Here is a 24,246-nt window from a genome sequence, read left to right as displayed (position 1 = left end):
ATTACAGGACCTTAGGTGTCCATGGATGCCACCACTGATAGTGACAGTTAGCTAGTTGCTAGTGGACGTAACCATGGATACCTAAGGTCCTGCATTGCCTGCACATGAGAAAAGAGACATAGGAAATCAGAAAAACTCTACTACATTTCTAATTGGAGGTAATATTATTATTACACCTACAAAATATTGGGATAGGAGCTTGTAGACGGGAATATTCCCTTTTAAATTAAAACATGACAAACCAAAAAAAAAAAGGGGAAAAAACAATAAAAATGCATGTACCGTATATAGTCGAGTATAAGCCGACCCGAGTATAAGCCGACCCCCCTAATTTTGCCACAAAAAACTGGGAAAACTTATTGACTCGAGTATAAGCCTAGGGTGGAAATGCAGCATTTACCGGTGAATTTCAAAAATAAAAATAGATCATTATTTCCCCATAGCTGTGCCATATAGTGCTCTGCACCGTTCATTGTGCCCCATTGCTGTGCCATATACGGTGCTCTGCACCGTTCATTGTGCCCCATTGCTGTGCCATATACGGTGCTCTGCACCGTTCATTGTGCCCCATTGCTGTGCCATATACAGTGCTCTGCACCGTTCATTGTGCCCCATATCTGTGCCCATATACAGTGCTCTGCTCCGTTCATTGTGCCCCATTGCTGTGCCATATATGGTGCTCTGCACCGTTCATTGTGCTCCATTGCTGTGCCATATACGGTGCTTTGCACCGTTCATTGTGCCCCATTGCTGTGCCATATACGGTGCTCTGCACCGTTCATTGTGCCCCATATCTGTGCCCATATACGGTGCTCTGCACCGTTCATTGTGCCCCATTGCTGTGCCATATACGGTGCTTTGCACCGTTCATTGTGCCCCATTGCTGTGCCATATACGGTGCTCTGCACCGTTCATTGTGCCCCATATCTGTGCCCATATACGGTGCTCTGCACCGTTCATTGTGCCCCATTGCTGTGCCATATACGGTGCTCTGCACCGTTCATTGTGCCCCATAGAAATCTCTGCCGCCGCTGCTGCAATAAAAAAAAACAACACATACTCACCTCCCTTGATTGCAGCTCCCGGCGTCTCGTTCCGGCGCCTCCATCTTCCCGGCGTCTCTGCTCTGACTGATCAGGCAGTGGGCGCCGCGCACACTGTATGCGTCATCGTGCCCTCTGCCTGAACAGTCAGAGCGCAGACGCCGGGAAGATGGAGGCGCCGGCCGGGAAGATGGAGCGGCGCCCGGCGGCTGGAACGAGGACAGGTGAATATGCTATACTCACCTAGTCCTGGCGATCCTCGCGCTGTCCCTCTGCCTGGTCTTCGGTGCCGCAGCTCTTCCTGTCAGCGGTCACCGGCACCGCTGATTAGAGGAATGAATAGGCGGCTCCGCCCCTATGGGAGGTGGAGCCGCTTATTCATATCTCTAATGAGCGGTCCCACGTGACCGCTGAAGAGGGGAAGAAGCTGCAGCACAGAAGCCCGTGGGACGGCAGGGACAGCGCGAGGATCGCTGGGACTAGGTAAGTATACCTCAGCGCCCTCACCCCCTCACCCGCCGACCCTGCCACCCACATTGACTCGAGTATAAGCCGAGAGGGGCACTTTCAGCCCAAAAATTTGGGCTGAAAATCTCGGCTTATACTCGAGTATATACGGTAATAAGCACATGCTCAAAAAATTAAAGTAACCAAATTTACTTAGTAGGTGAAGAAATCAGGAACTCGCCAAATACCTATCGTGGGAACGTAGCCATGGAATTTGCATGGTTTGGTGCAGGCTCAGCTCCTGAGCCCACTCCATAGACCTGCATCCGACAATAGGACGTAGGGGTTAAAATTGAATAACTTGTTCTGTCTTTTCTAATAAACCTTGAATTCATCTCGTAAACATCGGCCTCCACCATTAATTAGGAGCTCATAATTTCCTTCCGCAAAGTAGAAGCCAGCCAAAAAAAAAAAAAAAAGAAAAGAAATAAAAATAGCAGCAGTTTATCGGACTGTGTAAGAATGCCGCCGCACATGACCATAGCTATGCTTTGATAAATGGTTAGTCCTGCGTGTGCCAGTATGGCATCAGACGGCCTTTTCTATGTGCTCAGGGTTTGTTTGTATTGGCCGGGATTCCAATTCTGGATGGGGCCCATTCTAATCCTCCGCAGAATATACATTGAATGTTGCACAGCTGTTGACTGAACAGGTGCACGACTCCTCTCTTTTTCACACAATTGCCGCTGCAGTTGCTTATCCTTTACTGACACCAATACATTGCCACTTTTGTCTCCGTCTGGGAAAGGAGAGACGTAAAAAAAAGAAGAAAAAAATAATAAACTGCTTGCTATAGATTTTCTGAGCCTTCGTATCACATTGCGAAAAATTGGGTACGGAAAAGAACCAAAGAAAAGAGAGTGGTTACTGATTTGAGCCAAAAATATTAAAACGTTTGAACTTAAGGGGTCAATTAAAAAAAAAAAAAAAGTCAAAAAAATTCTTAATAGATAAATAATAAATCATGATAAGTTTTAAAACTAAATGATGTGAATATTATTTTTTTATTTAATATTTGTATTTTTATTATTCTTTACTTTCTTTTTTTTTTTCTCTTTCCCTTTTTGCCAGATTGGTTTAATTACAATAAATAGAATTTTTAATAAACAAGCCAAAAACTAAAATTATTTCATTTCACTTATAGAACCAGCAGAAAAAGACTTGTAAATTAAGGGCACCAAAAGTTTTTTTTTTTTTAATAGTATGAGCTTTCCAACAGAACACAATTAAAGGGCATCTGTGAGTAGGATGAATCTTCCTAAGCCGTCCATATGGGCATGTAGGTCATAGGAAGTTGAACAAAATGATACCTTGATATCTCCAATCTGATGTCTAATACCAGAGAAATTCACTGAGCAGTTAAGATCTATGGGAGGGACATAGATCTCCCTGAGAATCTGCCTCCAGAGCTTATTATAAATGGTAAATGGTACATTACCAGTGTGAGACTTGACATTCTGCTCTCCTGATCGACATGTCTCACACTGGGAATATTTAAAACAAGCTATGGGGGCAGATTCTCAGGAAGATCTATGTCCGGCCCATAGATCTTAACAGCTCATTTACATATTTTAAAAAAACCTGGGATTTCTCTGGGATAAGACATCGGATCACAGATATCAAGGTATCATTTTATTCAGCTTCCTTTGACCTACATGGCCATGAAGACGGCTTAGGAGCGTTGATCCTACTGACAGATTCACTTTAAGGCATCGGGATTTAGCTAGATATTGTGTCACATGGAATGGTATGAGAAATTCTCTTATTTTTTTTTGCAGGTGGTCTCATCACTTCCCAAGTCAGTCAAATAATTTTTTTTTTCCGCTCCTGTCATCAGACGAGGGTGAAAAATTCAGTGTGTACATATGGGTATATCATTAAACATACCAGAGCTCAGTGGAGGAGCTAAGCAGCTGATGTATTAAATATATACTGTGATAAGCCACTGCATTAAAAGTCAAATTTCAGAGGCTAATTATGTTGACTTAACGACGGCCCGAATTTCAGAATTACTAATCTGCTTATCTCTTTAACACCATTAGCGCAAAAAAAAAATATTTTGAAAATTTTAATATGCGTCTGTGCTTGTGTGTGAAATATTACCGCTTACTGTAGTATTTCTATCTATGTCTAGTCTTTTTTTATAGTAATATTTTTTTTAATTAAAAAAAACCTATAAAAAATAAAAAAAATAAATAAATAAACCATATCGATCTGGTTGTCAAATTTTTGTTAATTTTTTTTCTTTTTTTATTAAGCAGAGTATTAATCAAATGTATTTTGTTATAAAAGCAACATAAATAAATCACTGATACCGCCAATCTGAGCTTTATATCTTTTCTAGGTTTATGGTACAAAGGCTTCAGTAATGCCCTTTAGGCCTCATTCTGATGTCACTGATTTTTTTTTTTTTTGTCATATGCAAAAAAAAAAAGACTGATTTTCATCATTGTGTCTGTTTTTACCGTTGTTGTTTTATTTTTAATTTTCTCATGAAAGAAAATTAAAAATAAAATTGCAAAGTTTCAGGTACCAATGACAAGGGTAAAAAATGGATGGCATCCGTTCGCAGACCCATAGAATTGTATGGGTGATTTTGATCCATGACTGATCAAATTTTGGACATTACTCGTTTTTTTTTTCTGTGTTGACCACCAGAGCCACATAGACTAGGTACATGTTCTATTCTTAAAAAATACGGATAGAACTAGTACGGTATATGAAAAATGGACATCTGAAAAATGGAGGCCTTAAAGAGAAGCCATCGTATCTCCTGACGTGTTTATTTTGGAAAAGATTATGAATTATCATACTATACCGATTCCTGAGAATTATTCCTTTTTTTTTGCACTCCTACTAGAAATTTCTAATAAATAGGTGTTTCCTGTTGGGGGCGTGTCCAAATCTACTGTCCAATCAGTAGGGACACGCCCATATGACAAAGGGAATGGTAAAATCCAGTTGTCAATTTAATTATACATTTCCAGGAAGAATAGCACAATAGAAAAAAAGCTCCATAATCCTCATTTCTTAATCATTACAAGTATTTACTAAAGCAGAAATGCCAAAAGTGGTCCTCTTTAGTGAGACTTGCACAATCCCTTTTTTTTTTTTTTTGTTTTTGAAGAAGAAGAAGAAGAAAAGTCCCAAGATGACCAGAAAATTTTCTTCTACTGGGACCTATAATAGATGTTGAAACTTTAGAGAAAGTGTTTGGCTTTCCTACAGCACTCCCACAGGGCAAATGAAGTATTACACAATTCTTATTGAAATAAGTGTTCTGTTTATGTAATACATGGACGTGCCAGGTCCTTTAGAGTGAGATTCTGTACTCTATAGCCACGGGCATAACTGTAGTGGGTTCAGGGGTAGTAATGGCACCTTGTGGCCAGGAGGAGTCAAATTGAGCGGCTGATCGTGCACGCGCAATGACACTCCATTCCAGCTGGTCATCTCTTAAAATTTAGCCAAAGCAGGTCCCTTGCAGGATAAGGCCGGTTTCCTATCGTTGGACTATTTTGGGTATAATAATACATTTTAGTCTCGGATTCATAGGCTAAAGATCAAATATGGCCGGAGCTATGTCCTCTCGACTCAATGCCAGCATAAAGCTAAATGTTGGCTGGACCTCTGCGGATTGTAGGCTGCTGTCCAGTTTTTCCAGTTCCAAAGCACTAAATCTAATTTTTTTCCGTTCATAACATAAGATGGACATAAGAATTCTAACAAAAGGGTAACCGGCACCTGACCTCGTATCATCGAGATAATTTTTTTAGATTAACCCTATTGTCTTATTAATAAATATATATTTTTTTGCTTTTCATATGTGTGCAGCTTTGGTTGGAGGATTTGTGCCAATGGGCATCTAAACGTGAAAAATAGTTAGCAGCCGGAGGGCAGCGATTTAGCAAGCACACGCGGAATTCAAATGTATCACGTTGCTATAAAGTGCAGCGTAGGCGCATCGTAGTATAAAACCACATGAAGATTCCATAATCGCCTTTATACACTGTGCTGGCTCAGCGCTGACATATGTAGTGATTTTTTTTTTTGTAAGGATGAAAACTCGACACAAAAATAAAATTAAACTTGTTTTAATCATTGGATAATTTTTGGACCATTTTAAAAAAAATATTACCCGGTAACTTCCAAAATAATCCATTTTAATTTTTTTTAAGTTAATTGGAACAAAAGCCAAAATAAAAAAAGGCACTGGAAAGATTGAATATGTGCATGTATGTGTGTATATACATAAATTTTATTGGATAGATATCTAGAAAGGCAAAAATTAAAGGTCATTGACATGGAAGTGGTGATGGGGCTGGGGCCTGGCTCCAGTACTGAGAATCCATACTTGATTTATTGCCTTTTCAACTATTCCATGTAACCAAATGAAGACCAATTGACTCTTTGCCTCCAGTACTATTTAAAAAAAAATACATTTTGTAAATTTTTTTTTTCAATTTCGATTTTATATATATATATATATTAGCTGAAGAGCCCGGTGTTGCCTGGGCATAGTAAATATCTGTGGTTAGTTATAGCACCTCACGTCTCTTATTTTCCCATCACGCCTCTCATTTTCCCTCTCACTCCTCTTATTTTCTCCCTCACTCCTCTCATTCCCCCCTAACACTTGTCATTTCGACCTCACATCTGTCATTTTCCGATCACTACACTATTTTCCCTCATTCCTCTCATTTTGCACTCACACCTTTTCATTTTCACCTCAGTATATACATGTTTTTACTCCCTTATATATAGTATACACCTGTATGTCATCTCCTCCTGTATATATTATATACCTATATGGTCATCTCCTCCTGTATATAGTATATACCTGCTGTATGTCATCTCCTGTATATAGTATATACCTGTGTTAGGTGTCGAGTTCCCGCCTCTGCACAGGGGGAATCTCGAACCATCTCTGCTGCGGTCTCCCATTCTTCTCCAGCCGCAGTGGAGTCTGCTCAGCGCAGACGTCGGTCTCAGCGTCTTGCTCAGTCTCACTGCATAGGGTTACTGCTGCTTTTCCAGCTTCTGCCATTGAAGCCAGTGCTGGGCAGTGGCGAGCAGACGCTTCTGGGGCTAAGTCCTACTTTGCACACACTGAGCATGCCCAGGGCAAGATCTCTCAGTGGAGATCTAGGGTCACATGCACTGGTACTGCAGCAATTCCATTGGTCCTTCTTTGAAGGGTCCTGTACGTGCTGCAGCTATTTAAGGCTCACATGGCCGCACGGCCATGCGCTAGTGTACATTTGTAAACGTGTGTGTGTTGTGAGTGAAAGTCGCTCTTTAAATAACCCTCCCTATTGGATGACTGTTCGTGGAAGGTGGATGTTTGCTATCTAGCGCCCGACTTATCCAACAGCACGTTACACACTAATACAGCGTCTAGTTGCTGTGTCCGCCAGTGCGGCGCCTTGCGCTTTCACAGCGCTTTCCTGACCCAAGCCTGGGTGGTTAGTGGCGTCCGCCAGTGCGGCACCGCACGCACTCTCGTGCATTCCTTTGTTATTATTTTGGTTACGCTGACATCCCAGTTGCGGTGTTGACCGCAAGTAGTCTTCACAAACTCAGATCCCAAGTCATAGGACTGAGCTCGGAGACTCCTTGCTTGTGCTCTTGTGTGCGGTACCGCGGCCCTGTGACTTAACAGGGTTCGCTTCCTTCACACAGGGTGAAGTTAACCCGTGTGTATTCACATTGTACCGCCATATAGTCCGTCATTACTTGGCAGCAGGTTCCATCTCTGCACGGTGGACCCTGGGTTGCGAACGCACCTTATTCTACCTATATTATTTGGTGCGTTCCGCTAGCCCTAACAACCTGCTGTATGTCATCTCCTTCTGTATATTGTATATACCTGTTTGTCATCTCCTCCTGTATATAGTATATACCTGTATGTCATCTCTTCTGTATCTATATATATATATATATATATATATATATATATATATATATATATAATTGTCTAAGGGGTACTTTCGTCTGTCTTTCTGTCGGCAACTCCCGTCACGGAAATCCCCTGTCGCTGATTGGTCTCGCCAGCTGCCTGTCATGGCTGCCGCGACCAATTAGCGACGGGCACAGTCCGATTAGTCCCTCCCTGCCAGCGGTAACGGACCGCGTTATGCCGCGGGCAATGCACTCCATAACCGCTGCTATTAACCCTGTGTGACCAAGTTTTTACTATTGATGCTGCCTATGCAGCATCAATAGTAAAAAGATCTAATGTTAAAAATATTTAAAAAAACAAACAAAAAACCTGCTATTCTCACCTTCTGTAGTCCGACGATGTGCTCGCGCCTGCCGCCAGCTTCCGTTCCCAGAGATGTATTGCGAAATTACCCAGAAGACTTAGCGGTCTCGCGAGACCGCTAAGTCATCTAGGTAAGTTTGCAATGTATCCTGGGAAGAAAGATGGCGGCAGCCGCGCGCGCATCACCAGAGCTTTGCTGGATCCCGCCGGCGGGTGAGTAGATAACTATTTTTTATTTTAATTATTTTTTTTAACAGGAATATGGTGCCCACACTGCTATATACTACATGGCCAGTGTTAGATACCGCGTGGCTGCTATATACTACCTGGCCAGTGTTATATACTATGTGGGCTGTGTTAGATACCGCGTGGCTGCTATATACTACCTGGCCAGTGTTAGATACTATGTGGGCTGTGTTCTATACTGCGTGGGCTGCGTTATATACTACATGGCTGCTATATACTACATGGGCTGTGCTATATACTGCGTGCTATATACTACGTGGCCACTGTTAGATACTATGTGGGCTGTGTTATATATTACATGGCCAGTGTTACATACTACGTGGGCTGTGTTATATACTACGTGGGCAGTGTTATTTACTGCGTGGCCTATATTCATGCATCGGCTATTCTACAATATGTATGTATGTATGTATATAGCAGCCACATGGTATATACCACAGGCCACATAGTACTCCTATATACTAAGTAGCCTGTGCTATATACTATGTGGCTGGTATATACATATATACATACATAATCTAGAATACCCGATGCGTTAGAATCGGGCCACCATCTAGTATTGTATATACCTGTATGTCATCTCCTCCTATTTATCGTATATACCTGTATGTCATCTCCCCTGTATATAGTATATACCTGCTGTATGTCATCTCCTCCTGTATATACCTGTGTGTCATCGCCTCTTTTATATAGTATATACCTGTAAGTCATCTCCTCCTGTTTATAGTATATACCTGTGTGTCATCTCCTCCTGTATATAGTATATACCTGTGTGTCATCTCCTGTATATAGTATATATCTGTGTGTCATCTCCCCTGTATATAGTATATATCTGTGTGTCATCTCTTCCTGTATTAGACCGCGTTCACACGTTATTTGGTCAGTATTTTTACCTCAGTATTTGTAAGCTAAATTGGCAGCCTGATAAATCCCCAGCCAACAGGAAGCCGTATATATTAGCTCACACATACACATAATAGACAGGTCATGTGACTGACAGCTGCCGTATTTCCTATATGGTACATTTATTGCTCTTGTAGTTTGTCTGCTTATTAATCAGATTTTTATTTTTGAAGGATAATACCAGACTTGTGTGTGTTTTAGGGCGAGTTTCATGTGTCAAGTTGTGTGTGTTGAGTTTTGTGTGGCAACATGCGTGTAGCAACTTTTTGTGTGTCGAGTTGCATGTGACAGGTTAGTGTAGCAAGTTGTGTGCAGCAAGTTTTGCGCATGGCGAGTTTTGCGCGTGGCGAGTTTTATGTGTGGTGCGTTTTGAGTATGTGCAAGTTTTGTGCGAGGCAACGTTTGCATGTGTTGCAACTTTTGTGCATGTGGCAATTTTTCCGCGTGTGCAAGTTTTGCGTGTGGCGAGTTTTCCATGAGGTGAGTTTTGCACGTGTGGCTAGTTTTGCATGTGGCGAATTTTGCACGTGGCGAGTTTTGAGCGGCGACTTTTGTGTTTCGACTTTTATGTGGTGAGGTTGGTATATGTGTGCTGAGGGTGGTATATGTGTTCAAGCACGTGGTAGTGTGTGGTGCATTATGTGTGCGTGTTCATATCCCCGTGTGTGGTGAGTATCCCATGTCGGGGCCCCACCTTAGCAACTGTACGGTATATACTCTTTAGCGCCATCGCTCTCATTCTTTAAGTCCCCTTGTTCACATCTGGCAGCTGTCAATTTGCCTCCAACACTTTTCCTTTCACTTTTTCCCCATTATGTAGATAGGGGCAAAATTGTTTGGTGAATTGGAAAGCGCGGGGTTAAAATTTTGCCTCACAACATAGCCTATGACGCTCTCGGGGTCCAGATGTGTGAGTGTGCAAAATTTTGTGGCGGTAGCTGCGACGGTGCAGATGCCAGACCAGGACATACACACACACACACACACACATACATACACACATTCAGCTTTATATATTAGATATATATATTTTTTATGTATTAAAACAGTATTACAGGTAAAGTGGATCTCCACGAATCCCACCTTAGGCTCTATTTTGAAACAAAAAAAATGGTATAATTTTTGTAAAAAAATTTGGGAAAATTTAATTTACTAATTTAAACTTTTTTCCTCTTGCAGGTCCTCCACGCATTTCGGACAAAGTGATCCACCGGCAAACCGTAAGATTAGGAAGAACCATCAGACTGTTATGTCCAGTTGAAGGAGACCCCCCACCCCTTACAATGTGGATGAAAGATGGACGCTCAATCCATAGTGGTTGGACCAGGTTTAGGGCATATGGTCAAGGGCTGAAAATTAAAGATGTGGAAAGCGAGGACGCGGGAAGCTACATTTGCAAAGCCACCAATGGATTTGGAAGCATCAATGTGAATTATACGCTCATTGTAATTGGTATGTACATCCCCTTTTTCACAAAAATATTCATTGTGTTCATAAAGTAGTGCAAATTCTGTTTTTTAACTCCTTTTAGGGTTCACGTATAGAATGAATGTAAAAAATTCACAAAATTTGTAAATTCATTGCCATCCAAAGCTGCATTTATAATTCTTCAGCCTTCAGTGCTGAAATCTCCCAGCATTCCTGGGAGATTTGTCTTTTTAGAGCTTTCCCTTCTTCCAGTTAAAGGGATGCCAGATAATAAGCTGATCAGAGTATAGCGCTAATTCCCAACAATCAGATATAATCTGATATTGGACATTATGATGGATATAGATGGAAGTCCCTTGTCTCTTTCAATGCCGGTGACTCAACCATTAGCATCGGCTCCACGTTCGGTGGATAATACTACAGGGTTGGTCATGATGACTATTTCCCTAAATGAGTAATATTTGGCTACTGTTTTGAGCAGCTGCATCACTGAGGGAATTGGAGAGGTGATTCGGTGAAATCAAGGTCATCTTCTCAGTATCTGCTCCGAGGAGAAGCTTAGTAAAGAAGGCTATAACTTGTGGTGTGTGTTCTTGGCAGAATCATGCATGACGCTAGAAAAAGCTTGACATTTCTGTGAATTATTCTTTGGTTAATATAGAGATGCCGACAGCGCTGCTTGTGGAATTATAGGATTTTTTTTCCTTATAAAATTGACTTTTTTTCCCATAATTTTTGTTTACTTTTTAAAACATTTTTTTCGGCCTGTGTGGTTTCCTTTTTGGGAAGAAAATTTAGTGAAAAGTTATATCATTTATGGTTTCATACGCATGAAGATGTTTCTTGTATATACTTTTCTGGGGCTTTACTGTGCCGCCATTTTCCCCAAATTTTTATCCAGAGGTGGTTTCTGTTGAATCGGACCCCGGATTACGGTGCTCTGGCCATAAAGTTGGGGTTGGCCGTAAGTGGGAGGAGATATATGTATATACAGTATGAGTCTTAATAGTCTCAAGAGACAACAGCACCCTTAGCATATTATCGAACCACTCCTCTCCCAACTCAACTAATAATTTGAAAGCAGTGGAGTAAAAGTCATCAGTGATGAACTGGCCAGTTGGGAAGACTGGCCCATAGCACCTTATCTAATTCCCCCATCTTCATTAGGAGTCACTTAGACAAATGGTCAATCCACCACTGCTGATTTTTGTACATAAACCTTCTAAGTGCCTCCTAATGGAGATCGGGGAATTAGACAAGGTGCAGTGGACCAGTCTTCCCAATTGACCAGTCCACTACAGATGACTTTTACTCTGCCACCTGCAAATAATTTCTTAGTTGAGTTGGGGGAGGAGTGGTTCGAAAAGATGCTAAGGATGCCATTTCAACTGGGCCCTATTACACTGCCCCAAAGCTCAGCTCATCAATTCACCTCTGCCGTTGTCTCTTGAGAGTATTAGGTCTCTTGTACATTTATTTCCTTAGGATGGATGAGTTGCTTGAAAGGCCATGAGTCTCTAGCCTAATAGACAAGTAGTCAGTCCACCACTGTTGGTTCTTGTACGTAAACCTTATATTAGGCTAGTGACTGAGGTCCCATGGCCAAGAGAGACCTGTGGGCCTTCAAGCAACTCATAAATCCTAAGGAAATAAATGTACAAGAGGCCTAATACTCTCAAGAGACAGCGTCAGATGTGGATTGTCCAGTTGAGTATTACTGGTCGCGTCTAAGGTCCCATGTTTAAGTGGAGCCCCTGGAATCTTAACCTCCTCACCTTCATAGGAGGTTTATGTACAGGTTCTACAAGTGGTAGACTGAAAAGTTTTCTAATAAGTTAGTGCCTGAGATCTCGTAGTCAAGAGAAACCCATGAGCCTTCACCCAACTCATCCATGCTTACAAAATAAATGTTCATGAGATGTAATACTCTCAAGAGACAACAGTGGATATGCCAGTTTAACATTTGGGATATTGTATGAGATCCCATAGCATCTTACCATATTCCCCCAACTCCGTTAAGAGACCCTTTGGAGGTTTATGTACAAGAACCAGCAGTGGTGGACCGACCAGTTGGAATTAGGTTAGCTTCTAACCCAACATGGTCCCTTACTCTACTCTTCCATGCTTGGTATTAGGTCTCATGTGTGTAATACATACTATCAAGAGACAACAAGAAAGGTAGATTGGACAGTTGGGCATTATATAGCATTGAAGGTCTCATGGCCAAGGGGGTACCTATAATATCTTATAGGACCCCTTCACTTACATTAAGAGTTTCTTGGGACATATATGTTTAAGATCCAGCAGTGGCAAACTGACTAATTGAACATTAGGTTAGTGCCTTAGTTCCCATTGTTAAGAGGAGCATATGGGCCTTTACCCAACAAGTCTAGTTTTAGGATATATGTGTACATGAGACTTAGTACTCTCAAGAGACTACAGCAAAGATGAATTAGACCGTTGGGCATTAGGGTTACCATCGGAGCACAGGAGATTATCCAACTTATCCATTCTTTAGGATATGTATGTACATTAGACCTAATCCTCTCATGATATAAAAGCAGATATGAATTGGACAGTTGGGCGTTTGGGGTAACGTCTGAGGTCCCATTTCCAAGAGGGGCCCAGGGCATCTTACCAAACCACCCCCTACACACATCTCCATTGAGATACTTGATAAGTGCATATACAAGAGCTACAAGTGGTGAACTGACCAATTGGGGAGTGAACCAGCCATCTGAGCTCTCATGGCCAAGAGGGTCCCATAGACCTTTACCTCACCCTTCCCAACTTCCAACTTTTTGTGTCATATCTATGTTTGTGGCCTCGTGATCATAATTTGGCCCCAGACCAATCTTGGTCCATCCTATTTTTTTTCCCCACCCGTCATCATCCAAGACTGTGTGTCTTATAGCTCAAATCACACGTTAAATAAAATATACCCTATAATAGTGTATGTGAGTACGTTTTATGTCCTCGGGGCCCTTCAGTACAGGTTGTCCTGTCATTTTGACCCGAGATAATGCTTGCTCTGCCTAGAAATTCAGGCTTTGCTGTCAATCTGTTTTAGGGTGTAGAAACATAGATAGTCCTAGGACACGCAGGTTCTACGACCTCGCGCTGGATAATTAGGAAATGCTTACAGACCTGAATAATGGAATTTGTGGTTGACATAATGCTGCGGCCGGTACAGTAATTACCTTCTGCGAGCTTGACTCCGATTGGCCGCTGTGAGTTTCCTCGCATGTATTCTCCCCAGGCTAGTAAATAAAATGTCTTCCAGATTCAATTAGACTCCTGGACACTATTTCTAGTTTATCAGTATCCAAAACATATTTTCCTAATGCGGGAAATGACGTCCCCTTTAATGTTTTCAGATGTTTTTGAAAAGTCATAAAATTAAAGTTCTTCTTTTCGCCCACATAAGGCATCCATGCTTTCTCCAGATGTTGGGGCTTAGTGCACGGTGGATATAGGATAAGCTGGAAGGATTATGTATATATGCATGGAAATGAATAAACATCCACTTTTCAGCTTCCAAAAATGTCCTTTGCAGAGATTTCTCAGCTAAGCCGCCTGTGTGTACTGTATTTTGTACAAATAAATGTCAAGAGATGGGAATAATCCGGCCTTACAATGTCTGCAGATGTGCAACTTATCAGGCTACAGTCATCAGTTCAGAGAAGGGTGCAAAATAAAAGTTAGTAGTCTGCGGATTGAAAAGAATGGTTATCTTCGAACAAGTTTTTTTTTTTTTCATTTAATGAAAATAGATACTGTGAAATTTCATTAATCCTGCACCTGGTTCTCCTAGAAATCTCAATAATCTGATATAGGTCAAAAAATGCCAAAAAATTATCCACTTTTCCTACGATGAGACTTGGCGCCACTTTTCCAGCAGGAGACCTGGCGCCAACACCCTTGGAACGACGCCTGTGCAGGAGGTGAGCACTTATTCTAAAAAGAGGTTGTCCAGGTAGTGTTCAGCCCTATTAATCTTACAACAATTGGGAATGGCTGCAAGTTTTTTAACCATTCCAAGGGAATCCCTATAGATGCACCATGCCTATTTTACGGGTGGGAGTTTTTGCAATTTCTACCTTATGGGGGACCCCTTGGGGTATGTGCACTTGCCATCTCTAAGATGCCATCGGACCTGCCAAGGATTTTCTAGACCAAGCCACTTTCGGAAAGAGCCAGCTGTCTATTTCCTGAAGCAATTTCACTGGAAGTTTCGCCGGCAGCTCCGTCGTTGACATCTTTTTGCTAAAAATTTTGACTCTAACTAGCATTGAAAAACATGCTGCTTCTGTTACCCACTTCAAGGTTTCCAAACCCTTAGTAGCAACGAAAAACAGAAGATGAGCACAGCAGTGTCGTTTTGATATTACTGTGCATTATGTTAATTTTTTTGCTCAGGGTTTTGGTCGCTTTTTCAGGTGGAATCCACCTGAGAAAGACCCTGTGTGCACCTACTCATAATATAAAAATATACTAAGGATCCTCACATTTTACTTGACACCGTTTAAGAAACACGGATCTGTGACAACAACTTTTTGATTCTATGTGCAGCCAAAATCTTTTTGTTCTTTCTTGAACTTCTTGGCCTCGATTCACCAGATGGACATCGCCAGAACTCTGGCATAAAATAGTTTTGAAATGTCACAACTTTTTGCTTTTATACTTCCAACTTCCACAACTTTTAGAAATATGTGGGAAGCTTAACGGGAAGGTGCAAGGTAAAACCATGCTGATAAATGTATCATCATTTACACCAAACAGTTTGCGTAAATTACAAAAGAAATATACTTCGGTTCCTGCATTTCTTATATGGCAGTTAAAAGTGGCGCACAATTCTTAATGAATCTCGTGCATCTTGCTCCAGCGCTCTTTTCTTCAGGACATGAATTGAGTCTTACGTTTGGGTGCAAAATAATCCACTGTCCACAAGTACAATCTGAAAACCAGTAATCGAAAAAGTTTTGCAATTCTGCAGTTTCTTGAACTTAGAACGTGCCAGAAGCATGTAGAATTTCCGTGAACTTGAAGCAGACAGTCACGCACAATGGATTCATATTGCAGCGACGTTTCATCATTCTCATTTATGACCAAACCCAACATTTTTGATTTTCAAGTCTTCTGTAATTGTCTATCCTGCACTCAACATCCCTAATATCCACCACAGACCTTCTCTTCATGTTCAATTCATGTCTCAGGGTCGTGTTCTCTGTTGCGTCATTCTGATATCTTCCTCAATGTCTTTCTGTGCCTTTGAAGTCAGGAAGATGGGCGAGTTTAGAACTTCTGATTTCACTGGAAGGATTTAAATAGACATTGAATTGATTCTACTCCGGGTTCGTCAGAGAAAGCGCTTTTGACAAATCCACAGATTTAAAGACCCTTATACACATTAGACTAAAATCGGCCATATCCTCCAATATTGATAGCTTTCTGATGAAGGTGGGGAGCTTAAAGGAGTTGTATCAAGTATGGAAGTTATCCCTTATCCATGGGATAGGAAAAAACGTCGCAATCGTTGGGGGTCTGACTAACGGAACCTCAACTGAACCTAAGAACCAAGAGTTGAATGGAGTGGTGGTCGATCATGCTCACCTTTGCTCCATTCCATCTTAATTGGATCACCAGAGATGGCCGTTCAGCTGGTCTTCTGCACACCAATTAAAAGTGAATGTTGTGGAATGATTGACCACCACTCCATTCAACTCCTAGTTCTTGGGATCAGTGAGGGTCCCAGTGGTCGGACCTCCTAGCCATCAGGAAGTTATAAATTCCAAGCTTGATACAACTCCTTTAAGAGCTTCAATCTTTCACTCTAAGCAAGACGTACAAGAATGTACCTCACAACCTTTCAAGTCCATTCACTTCCATGTTCATTTGTTGTATTGTGCCTCCTTTGGTGATACAACTGCATATTGTGCCAACCCATCGTCCCATGGTGGTGGTGGTGGTGGTGATCGCTTCCTGTGGCTCTTATTATTCCTTAGAGTGCTAACGAGTGAATAAAATTACTCCAATTAAATCCGCTTTGATAATGCATCTTATAGATGCCCAAATGTGAAAAATTCCTGTTCAAAAACATCAGAAATTCTAATTTATGAAAAAGTTTATACAAATGTCAAGAAAATTTTTTGTCTCAAAGAGCTTGGTACTCGGTGACTGTGACCTTTTGGGTATGTTTTTCTTTTATTTTGAGTCCTTTTTCAGTATATTATATTTTTGTACAACATTTTGAATGGCATATTCTTTTTCTGTTCCCTTTATAGCTCTTAAAGAATCGTTGCGGAGGCCATGGCACACACACAAGTGCCTTATGAAGTTGTCTAGTCAGACTCGTGTCTCCATGCTCTTGTTTTCCTTGGTACTGTTGAAAGCAAATTTTTTTGATGGTTTGCTGCATCTGTAAATTTCTTCCCAGACTAATAAGAGCAGCTGAACTCCTTTACCTTGGGTGTTTGTCAGATTTTTTTTCCCTTGCTTATATTCCCCCAGTATGTAGATGTTCACTAATTTAATGAAGAAATGGGAAAGCCAAGAACAATGCGTGTAGTCTTTAACCAGTAGTCGAGTTAAACAGGCTTTGTGGCTTACCACAAGATTTGGAATGACAATTACTACACGAGAACAAAAATTACAAGTTCAACGGAAGGAATCCTTCTCTAAACCGACCAGTATTGAGACTCTGTAAAAAAAAAAAATTAAAGTTCAGTTTATGAAAGGACCAAAAATTAAAATATACAGAAATTCTGGAAAAAATAATAAGCAGCTTGGGTTGAAATGAAGAGTGAAATGAAAAACACTGTCCATTGTCTCCTTAAACTGACAAATTTAATTTCCTTTAGGGATTTAGAAGAAGCGAATGTGTTTTCCATTAATTTGTATGTTCCGGGTCAAACCAATTGTTTAAACAGAAATATCCACGCAGTAATAACTTATTGAAATAAATGTTCTCCATTTGGGTTGGAAAAATAGACATAATAATAGGAATAACAGGAGGTGCCTTAAGTGTAATCAATAAGTAAAATGTACCCATGCATAGCGATGAGTTGGGTTTCATCCTTAATGTGACATGGTGGACCTTCAGATGTTCTTCTATGTGTCAGCACATGCATTGTCTCAACAGGGGTAACGTTAATAGAAGTTCATGGTCATTTTTCTAAAGGGAACCTGTCATCAGATTCATGTTGCCTGGTTCCAGGATTTTGAATCAGACACTGGCTTTGGATACTATGGAAATCCGGCTCGGAGACCATGTGTCTCTCCTGACTAATCCATCGCCGCTCCCGAGCAGCTTCTCCCCACCTTGTTGCAGTTGACTGACAGGTCTCTCACATGGGGGGTGACATGACAGTCAATGGAAGCAGGTCGATGAGTGACCTGCCAGTTAAAGGGAGCAAGTCGTTGAGAGACCTGCCAGTGAAAGCGAGCAGGTCGGTGAGAGACCTGCCACTCAAAGCGAGCAGGTCGGTGAGAGACCTGCCAGTCAAAGTGAGCAGGTCGGTGAGATACTTGACAGTCAAAGAGAGTAGGTTGGTGAGAGACCTACCGTTCAAAGGGAGCAGGTCAGGGTGAGACTTGTAAGTCAAAAGGAGCATGTGGGGGAAAGACCTGTCACTCAAAAGGATCTGGTCAAGGAGAGACCTGTCAGTTAATGGGAGCAAGTCACGGCGAGACATGTCAGTCAAAGGGAGCGGGTCAGGACGAGACATGTCAGTGAAATGAGCAGGTTGAAAAGAGACCTGTTAGTCATGGAAAGCAGGTCAGAGAGAGACCTGTCAATCAATGGAAGTATGTCGGGGCAAGACCTGTCCGTCCAGGAGAGCAGGTTGGGGAGAGACCTGTCAGTCAAGTGAAGCAGATCAGTGAAAGACCTGTCAGTCAAATGGAGCAGGTCGGAGAGAGACCTGTTAGTCAAGGTGAGCAGGCCATTGAGAAAAAGCAGGTTGGGGACAGACCTGTCAGTCAAGAGGAGCAGGTTAAGGAGGGACCTGACAGTCAACGGGAACAGTTTACTGTAGATCAGTGCCAGTCACACATTGTGGCCAAAGAGTCCTGTTTTTTTGAGAATAGCAAAAAAGCTAGGCTACTTTGGATTTGGGCTGCTGTCAGTAATTTAGCACTAAAATTGGATTCTTGGTAGGAATTTTCCATAAGGATACTTATGATCCTATATTTTTATTACATATTTGTTAGAATTTTTTTACTGGCTACTTTTTTATATATCTTTAGTGCTGACCTGAATGTTGATTCCTGGCCAGTATGGATATCTGATTGAGAACATGGCTGATTGACTTGTAACATAAGTCTATGGCCAGATTCCCCTTTCAAGAAGTTTTTATGACCTTTGAATAATTGAATATGCCATGGAGTCTGCTATGATCTTGCTATCTCTTGACCTTAAAGATAGGCCCATCATCCAATTCTTTGTTCAAAACCATTAAAGTCCTAACATTGCCCAAATTTTCCAGCTGCTAACTATTCCGGATTTCATTGATGCCATGTGTTGTAACTGGTGCTTGCATTTTGTTCTTCTTTTTCTGATGGCAATGAGAAGATCAAAGATCGTTCAGATGTTTTACGTTGTCTTATCTTTACGGGTCTTCAGCCTCTGGGGTTTGTACTTTTAATCAAAGCCATCAAGGTACACACTCCGTCACCTTTTGGTGTTGTTAGGATATGGTAGGTTCATATTCTTCAAGATCTGGGACAATTGGAGACTCATTTAACACTTTGCCAGTTGGACATGGTACACTTTAAAATCAACCATAAAATGTTAAAAAAAAATAGGGCTGTAAAAAACTAAAGATGGTGAGAAGACATACTGAATGACATCAAACATGATGCATGACTTGATTCATGGGAATCGACACTTGCTCCTTCTAAAAGAAGTTGAGTAAGAGAACTGTTGAGTTCTAGAGATGAGGTACAACTGGCATTTCACAGTCCTATTGGATAAAAGGTGCCACCAACCGGTCGGGTCACTATTATGCTGCATTGTGTGGTGGATTTTGCTCTACCCCTGTCTTAAAGAGGACCTGTCACCAGATGATTAGTGGTCAATTTTTGCTCTTTTTTTTTGTCCTTTGCTCCCCTTTATATTATGTGTTTTCGTTATTTGAATGTCCGCCATACTGTTCCAGAGATAACAACCTTTTTATTTATTGCAGAATTCTTTGTGGGTGTGGCTCACAGGATAATTATGCAAAACAGCCTGAAGACACGCCCAGGAGGATCCTGTAAGCAATGTCCTCTTTAGTAAAGACAATAAAAATTAGCGCTAAATAAAAAGTCCCATATCTCCGTATGTTGGATATAAAAAAACAAACAACAAAGAACGTAATACTCGAGGGAAGCTGGAATAAAATAAGAGCAAAAACCGGCCAATTTTGAAATTCCAGGACCTTTTTAAGGGTAAGGCCATTTTTCATATCAAATACAGGATGTAGACCATGCTTTTAAAAAGTTTACTGCACAATTGCTAGTCATCAAAACGTCTCATTTGTGAGGCCTCTGCGCCTCTTCTCTTTGGTTTGGTCTACGAGATGTCCCTTTTCATAGAATGCAGCAGATGCTCTTTAAGAAACATATTACTACTTCTTTTCCTTTACTAAGAAATTATATTTTTGCTGAATTTCACATTATTGGACCTCATCCATGAGATTTATTATATTTTGCTGCAGTAAAAAAATTTTTTTTTTTGGCAGATAGCTTGGTAATTTATTTAACTTCACGTTCCCCAATTCCGGATGAAACGAAAAAAAAAAATCATATTATATAAAATGTCCCTTTTGAATAAAATCTTTGTTCCCCAATGTGGATTTTGCATATGTACACAAGGCTGCATGAAGAGCCATTTCAGAATTGAACTGGGGGCTGAAAGAATTTTTCTGGCAAAACGCTTGGAAAAGAAGACTCGAGACTTGAAGTCCCGAGAGTTCTGAAAAACTAGACTCTGCTTTCAGTGAGGGCCTGCTAAAGACATTAAGTTCCCTGCAAACATCCATCTATCAGCGGTAAAGCATTTGTAAAAGGCCTACTTTGTTCTGAACTCACTGGCCCACTGATTATTCACAGTGCCTTTATTGTGGAAATTGGTTGATGACCCTTTACCCTCAGTAATGATGACAGATTTATGTATTTTAACACCCAGGGTTGATGTGCTTTTTAACTGCGGCCAACCAGAGTCACTGCTGCCAATATCTATTTTTATGGTTGGTTTCTTTTTAAGGTACCCTGTGTATCTGAGGAACAAACATAAATTGGTTCAGCAAAAGAAGCAAAAATAGTCATATAGGGCCATAATGTCCCACCAGTTTTAGGCTACACCTATTTTCGCAGTGTTGTCCATAGTTGTGAGGTCTACAAGTAGCTGATGCCAACATGTAGAAGCTAAAGCTTCATGACTGTGGTGTGCTGCTACTGCCAATATTTATTTTAATGTTGGTCTCTTAAGGTACCCATTGTGTCAGAGGAACAAGAATAGTCATAAAGGGCCATAATGACCCATCAGTTCTAGGTTACCCATCATTACTCAATGTTGTCCATAGCGGTAAGGTCTACTGGTAGCTGATGCCATCGTGTAGCACTAGGCTAAAGCTAGAGGGCTAAACGGCATATTGTGCCACTGCTGGCAATATCTATTTTTATTGTTGGATGTGTTCGAGACATAAACATGAATCGGTTTAGCAAGAATAGCCATATAGTGCCATGTTTACCCATCGGTTCTAGCCTGCACATCATTAGGCCAAATTGTCCATAGCTGTGTGGTCTGCAAATATGGGAAGTCAACGTGTAGGTTAAAAATAGTGGGCTACATGGCATTATTGTGTGCCACTGCTACCAATATTTATTTTTATGGTTGGTGTCTTTTTAAAATACCTTGTGTGTCTGAGGAACAAGAATAGTCCTTTAGGATTATACCCTGTTGTCCATACAGTAATGCTGTACGGTCTACGAGTAGCTGATGTCAACTTATAGGTCTAGGCTACTGCTAGGGCTACATGGCATGGTGATGTGCCACAGTTGCCAATTTCGTTTTTTATGGTTTCAAGGTACTCTATGTATTAGAGGATCAAAAATTAATCAGTTAAGCAAGAATAGCCATATTGGGCCGTGTAGGTCCATCGGTTCTAGGCTACATATCGTTAGCTGTAAAGTCTACAGGTAGTTGATGCCAAAGTATAGAGCTAGGCTAACGCTAGAGGGGGCCACACTGCATTGTGGTGTGCCACTAATACCAATATTTATTTTTATGATTAGTTTCTTTTAAGGTAACCTGTGTGACTGAGGAACTAAAATAATCATATACGTCCACCTCTTATGCCATGTTGTCCATAGCTTTAAGGTCTACAGGTCGCTGATGCCAACATGTAGATGTAGGCTTTAGCTAAAGGGCTACAAGGCATGGTGCTACCAATCTCCATTTGTATGGTTTGTCTCTATTAAGATGCACCAACCAAATGGTCTTCAAGTCAATTTGAATATCTGGGCTTAAATCAGGCTTTATGTCTTGGTGGTGTACCATTGCCTATCCTACCAGTGTCTTGGCCATAAGGTCTACAAGAAGCTAATCTCGATGTGTACATCTATGCTAAAGCCAAGACTTTATGGCATAGTTGGTGACCTGTAAACACTGCTGCCAGTTTCTGTATTTATGGTGCAATTTTGGCACATTGATTTCTCATTGTCGGTGTTGTGCTCCTTCTTGAAGCCAGGGCTACGGTACCCCAAGACCTGTCTTGTTCTTCAACTTACCCAAGACAAGATATTGCATGTAAGTTGAAGATACAAATTCCTGGATAGTTCTAGTACCATACCACGGTTATGACCAGTGTTGAAATGTGATGTCCCCATGGGGTGAGGTGGCATTTTGATTGGTAGCCCAAGTCACTGGTGCACCATGATGGAGAAGGTCTCGTTTGTAAAGTCTATGACATCAGATTTAGAAAGTATTTGGTCAGGATAGCAACATACAGTAATTACCCAGCTTAGACAACCCTATCTGACTTGTAGGGCCTCCTCATCTAATCGGAGATTGGTCTTATGTGTAATCTTCACCTTCTGGTTGGATGTAATATTGACCTTCGCTTACCATTTCCATCCATTAATACATATGCATATAACGGACTCTCTTCTTTTGTTAATTTTTTAGCCTAAGACACCCCTTTATTAACCATACATCAAAAATTATATCAAAAACTATTCAATATCTTTAAAAAGTGTTTTTTTATGAGTCACGTGACGTTTATGATTCAACCCCAAATAAAATCACTACACAAGTGGTTGAAATTTATGCATCAGTTTTATGAAAGGGTTAACAGTGCTTTTCATTATTACGAAGCGCTCGGGATGGAGCGGAGAGGTCTGCTTCATGCCAGGTCTCTAGCACTTCATTTCTGTTAACCATATTTTTTTCCATTTTCAGTTTGTCCATAAAAACAAGGAAATATAATTAAATAGGCAGCATAACGAAACAAGCACAGGGACATCCGAATCCAGAAACCTTACAATAAATGGACTAACGCAAAAAAAAAAAAAGAAGAAGAAAACCTGGCAGTAAAGGAGCAAAAAAAAGTCCCTCTCCCATTCCCATTATGGCCAGTCCGGCATGCAGCCTTTATGGTTTGTGAATTGCTCCGTTCTACTTAATGGGAGAAGGAAAAATGTAGGCATGTATATTTTCGATTTAGGGCTTTCATCCTCTAGGGGTTTACTATCCACGCTAGGTACGGGGATGAATATCCTATAATCCAGAATTCCAGATCTCGGTGAAGGAACGCAATTTTTGTAGGCGCCCATCAGCTACGACAAGGCTGATTTTTATCTGGATGAACCCTTAACATTTCTATCAGATATGAATGTCCTGAGACAAAATCCTTCAACTAGGTCAAGTAGGATCCATCACTAATGAAAAACAGCCTTAGAGCTCATTCAGACATCATATTTTTCACACTCGAGAAAATGGTCAATGATTTTGATCAGACTTTGGTCTGAGTTTCATCAATTTTTCTCCACCTTACATAAAAAATGGACAGTAACAAATCAAGCCAGACATGTCATTAGAAGCCAGGATCACCACGCTACGACTTTCCTATTTTGGACACGTCATAGGAAGAGAGCAATCACTGGAGAAGGACATCATGGTCAGAAGAATAGAAGAAACAAGGAGAAGAGGAAGACCAGCAACCTGATGGCTTGATACTGTCAAGATAACGGTGGAGAAGACCCTGATGGATCTAGGCTTGCACAAGATCAATCTTCCTACTTCCATCAAGTCTCCATGGCTCGAAATCGAGCTGAAGACTGTAAATAAAAATAAACATAGATGACATCCAAGTGCTGTTCGATATTTTTCTTTTCTGTCCACGGATCTATAGACTTGCATTGTTTATTTTGATCAGGATGTTTCCAGAATTTTGGGTGCCCCTTTCGGTCCACAGAAAAAAAGGATCGGACATGTGAACGGTCCCATAGAATGTTACTAGTTGAGGGTTCTATCTAGAAAATTTATAGAACCCGATCATGCAAAATGTACGTCTGAACGAGGCCTTGGATTGAGCCGCGTGTTTTGCCCGATTATTAGACTTTCTAATATCGTACGTCAAGGATTTCACTGACTAAGATGGGTGACAACCAGTATGACCACAGCGTTACCGGTGTCCTGGAAGGTAAATCATGGCAGCGGTATAGCAGCAGGCTATGTATATCCAGACGACCAGAACCCAGAGAGCCGCGGCTCCAGTTGACAAGCAGCATAGAATTACTGTCTGTCTACCGCATAGAAATCCCAGGAATCTCGCAGAAGAGTGAGATGGCGCCTCGTGACTGTGTAACATA

General features: G+C 41.1%; 1 protein-coding gene across 1 annotated transcript in view; it reads left to right on the top strand.

Annotated features, from left to right (window-relative positions):
* Positions 1–24,246, top strand: part of FGFRL1 (fibroblast growth factor receptor like 1) — a 170,482-nt gene that overhangs the window by 91,457 nt on the left and 54,779 nt on the right. Inside the window, exon 3 of the mRNA XM_069744916.1 lies at positions 10,144–10,416. Within this exon, the coding sequence (XP_069601017.1) occupies positions 10,144–10,416 (273 nt within the window). The remainder of the gene's footprint in view (positions 1–10,143; positions 10,417–24,246) is intronic.

This window comes from Ranitomeya imitator, chromosome 1 (assembly GCF_032444005.1).
Source record: "Ranitomeya imitator isolate aRanImi1 chromosome 1, aRanImi1.pri, whole genome shotgun sequence".
NCBI lineage: Eukaryota > Metazoa > Chordata > Amphibia > Anura > Dendrobatidae > Ranitomeya > Ranitomeya imitator.
This window is presented reverse-complemented; position numbering and strand designations above follow the sequence as displayed.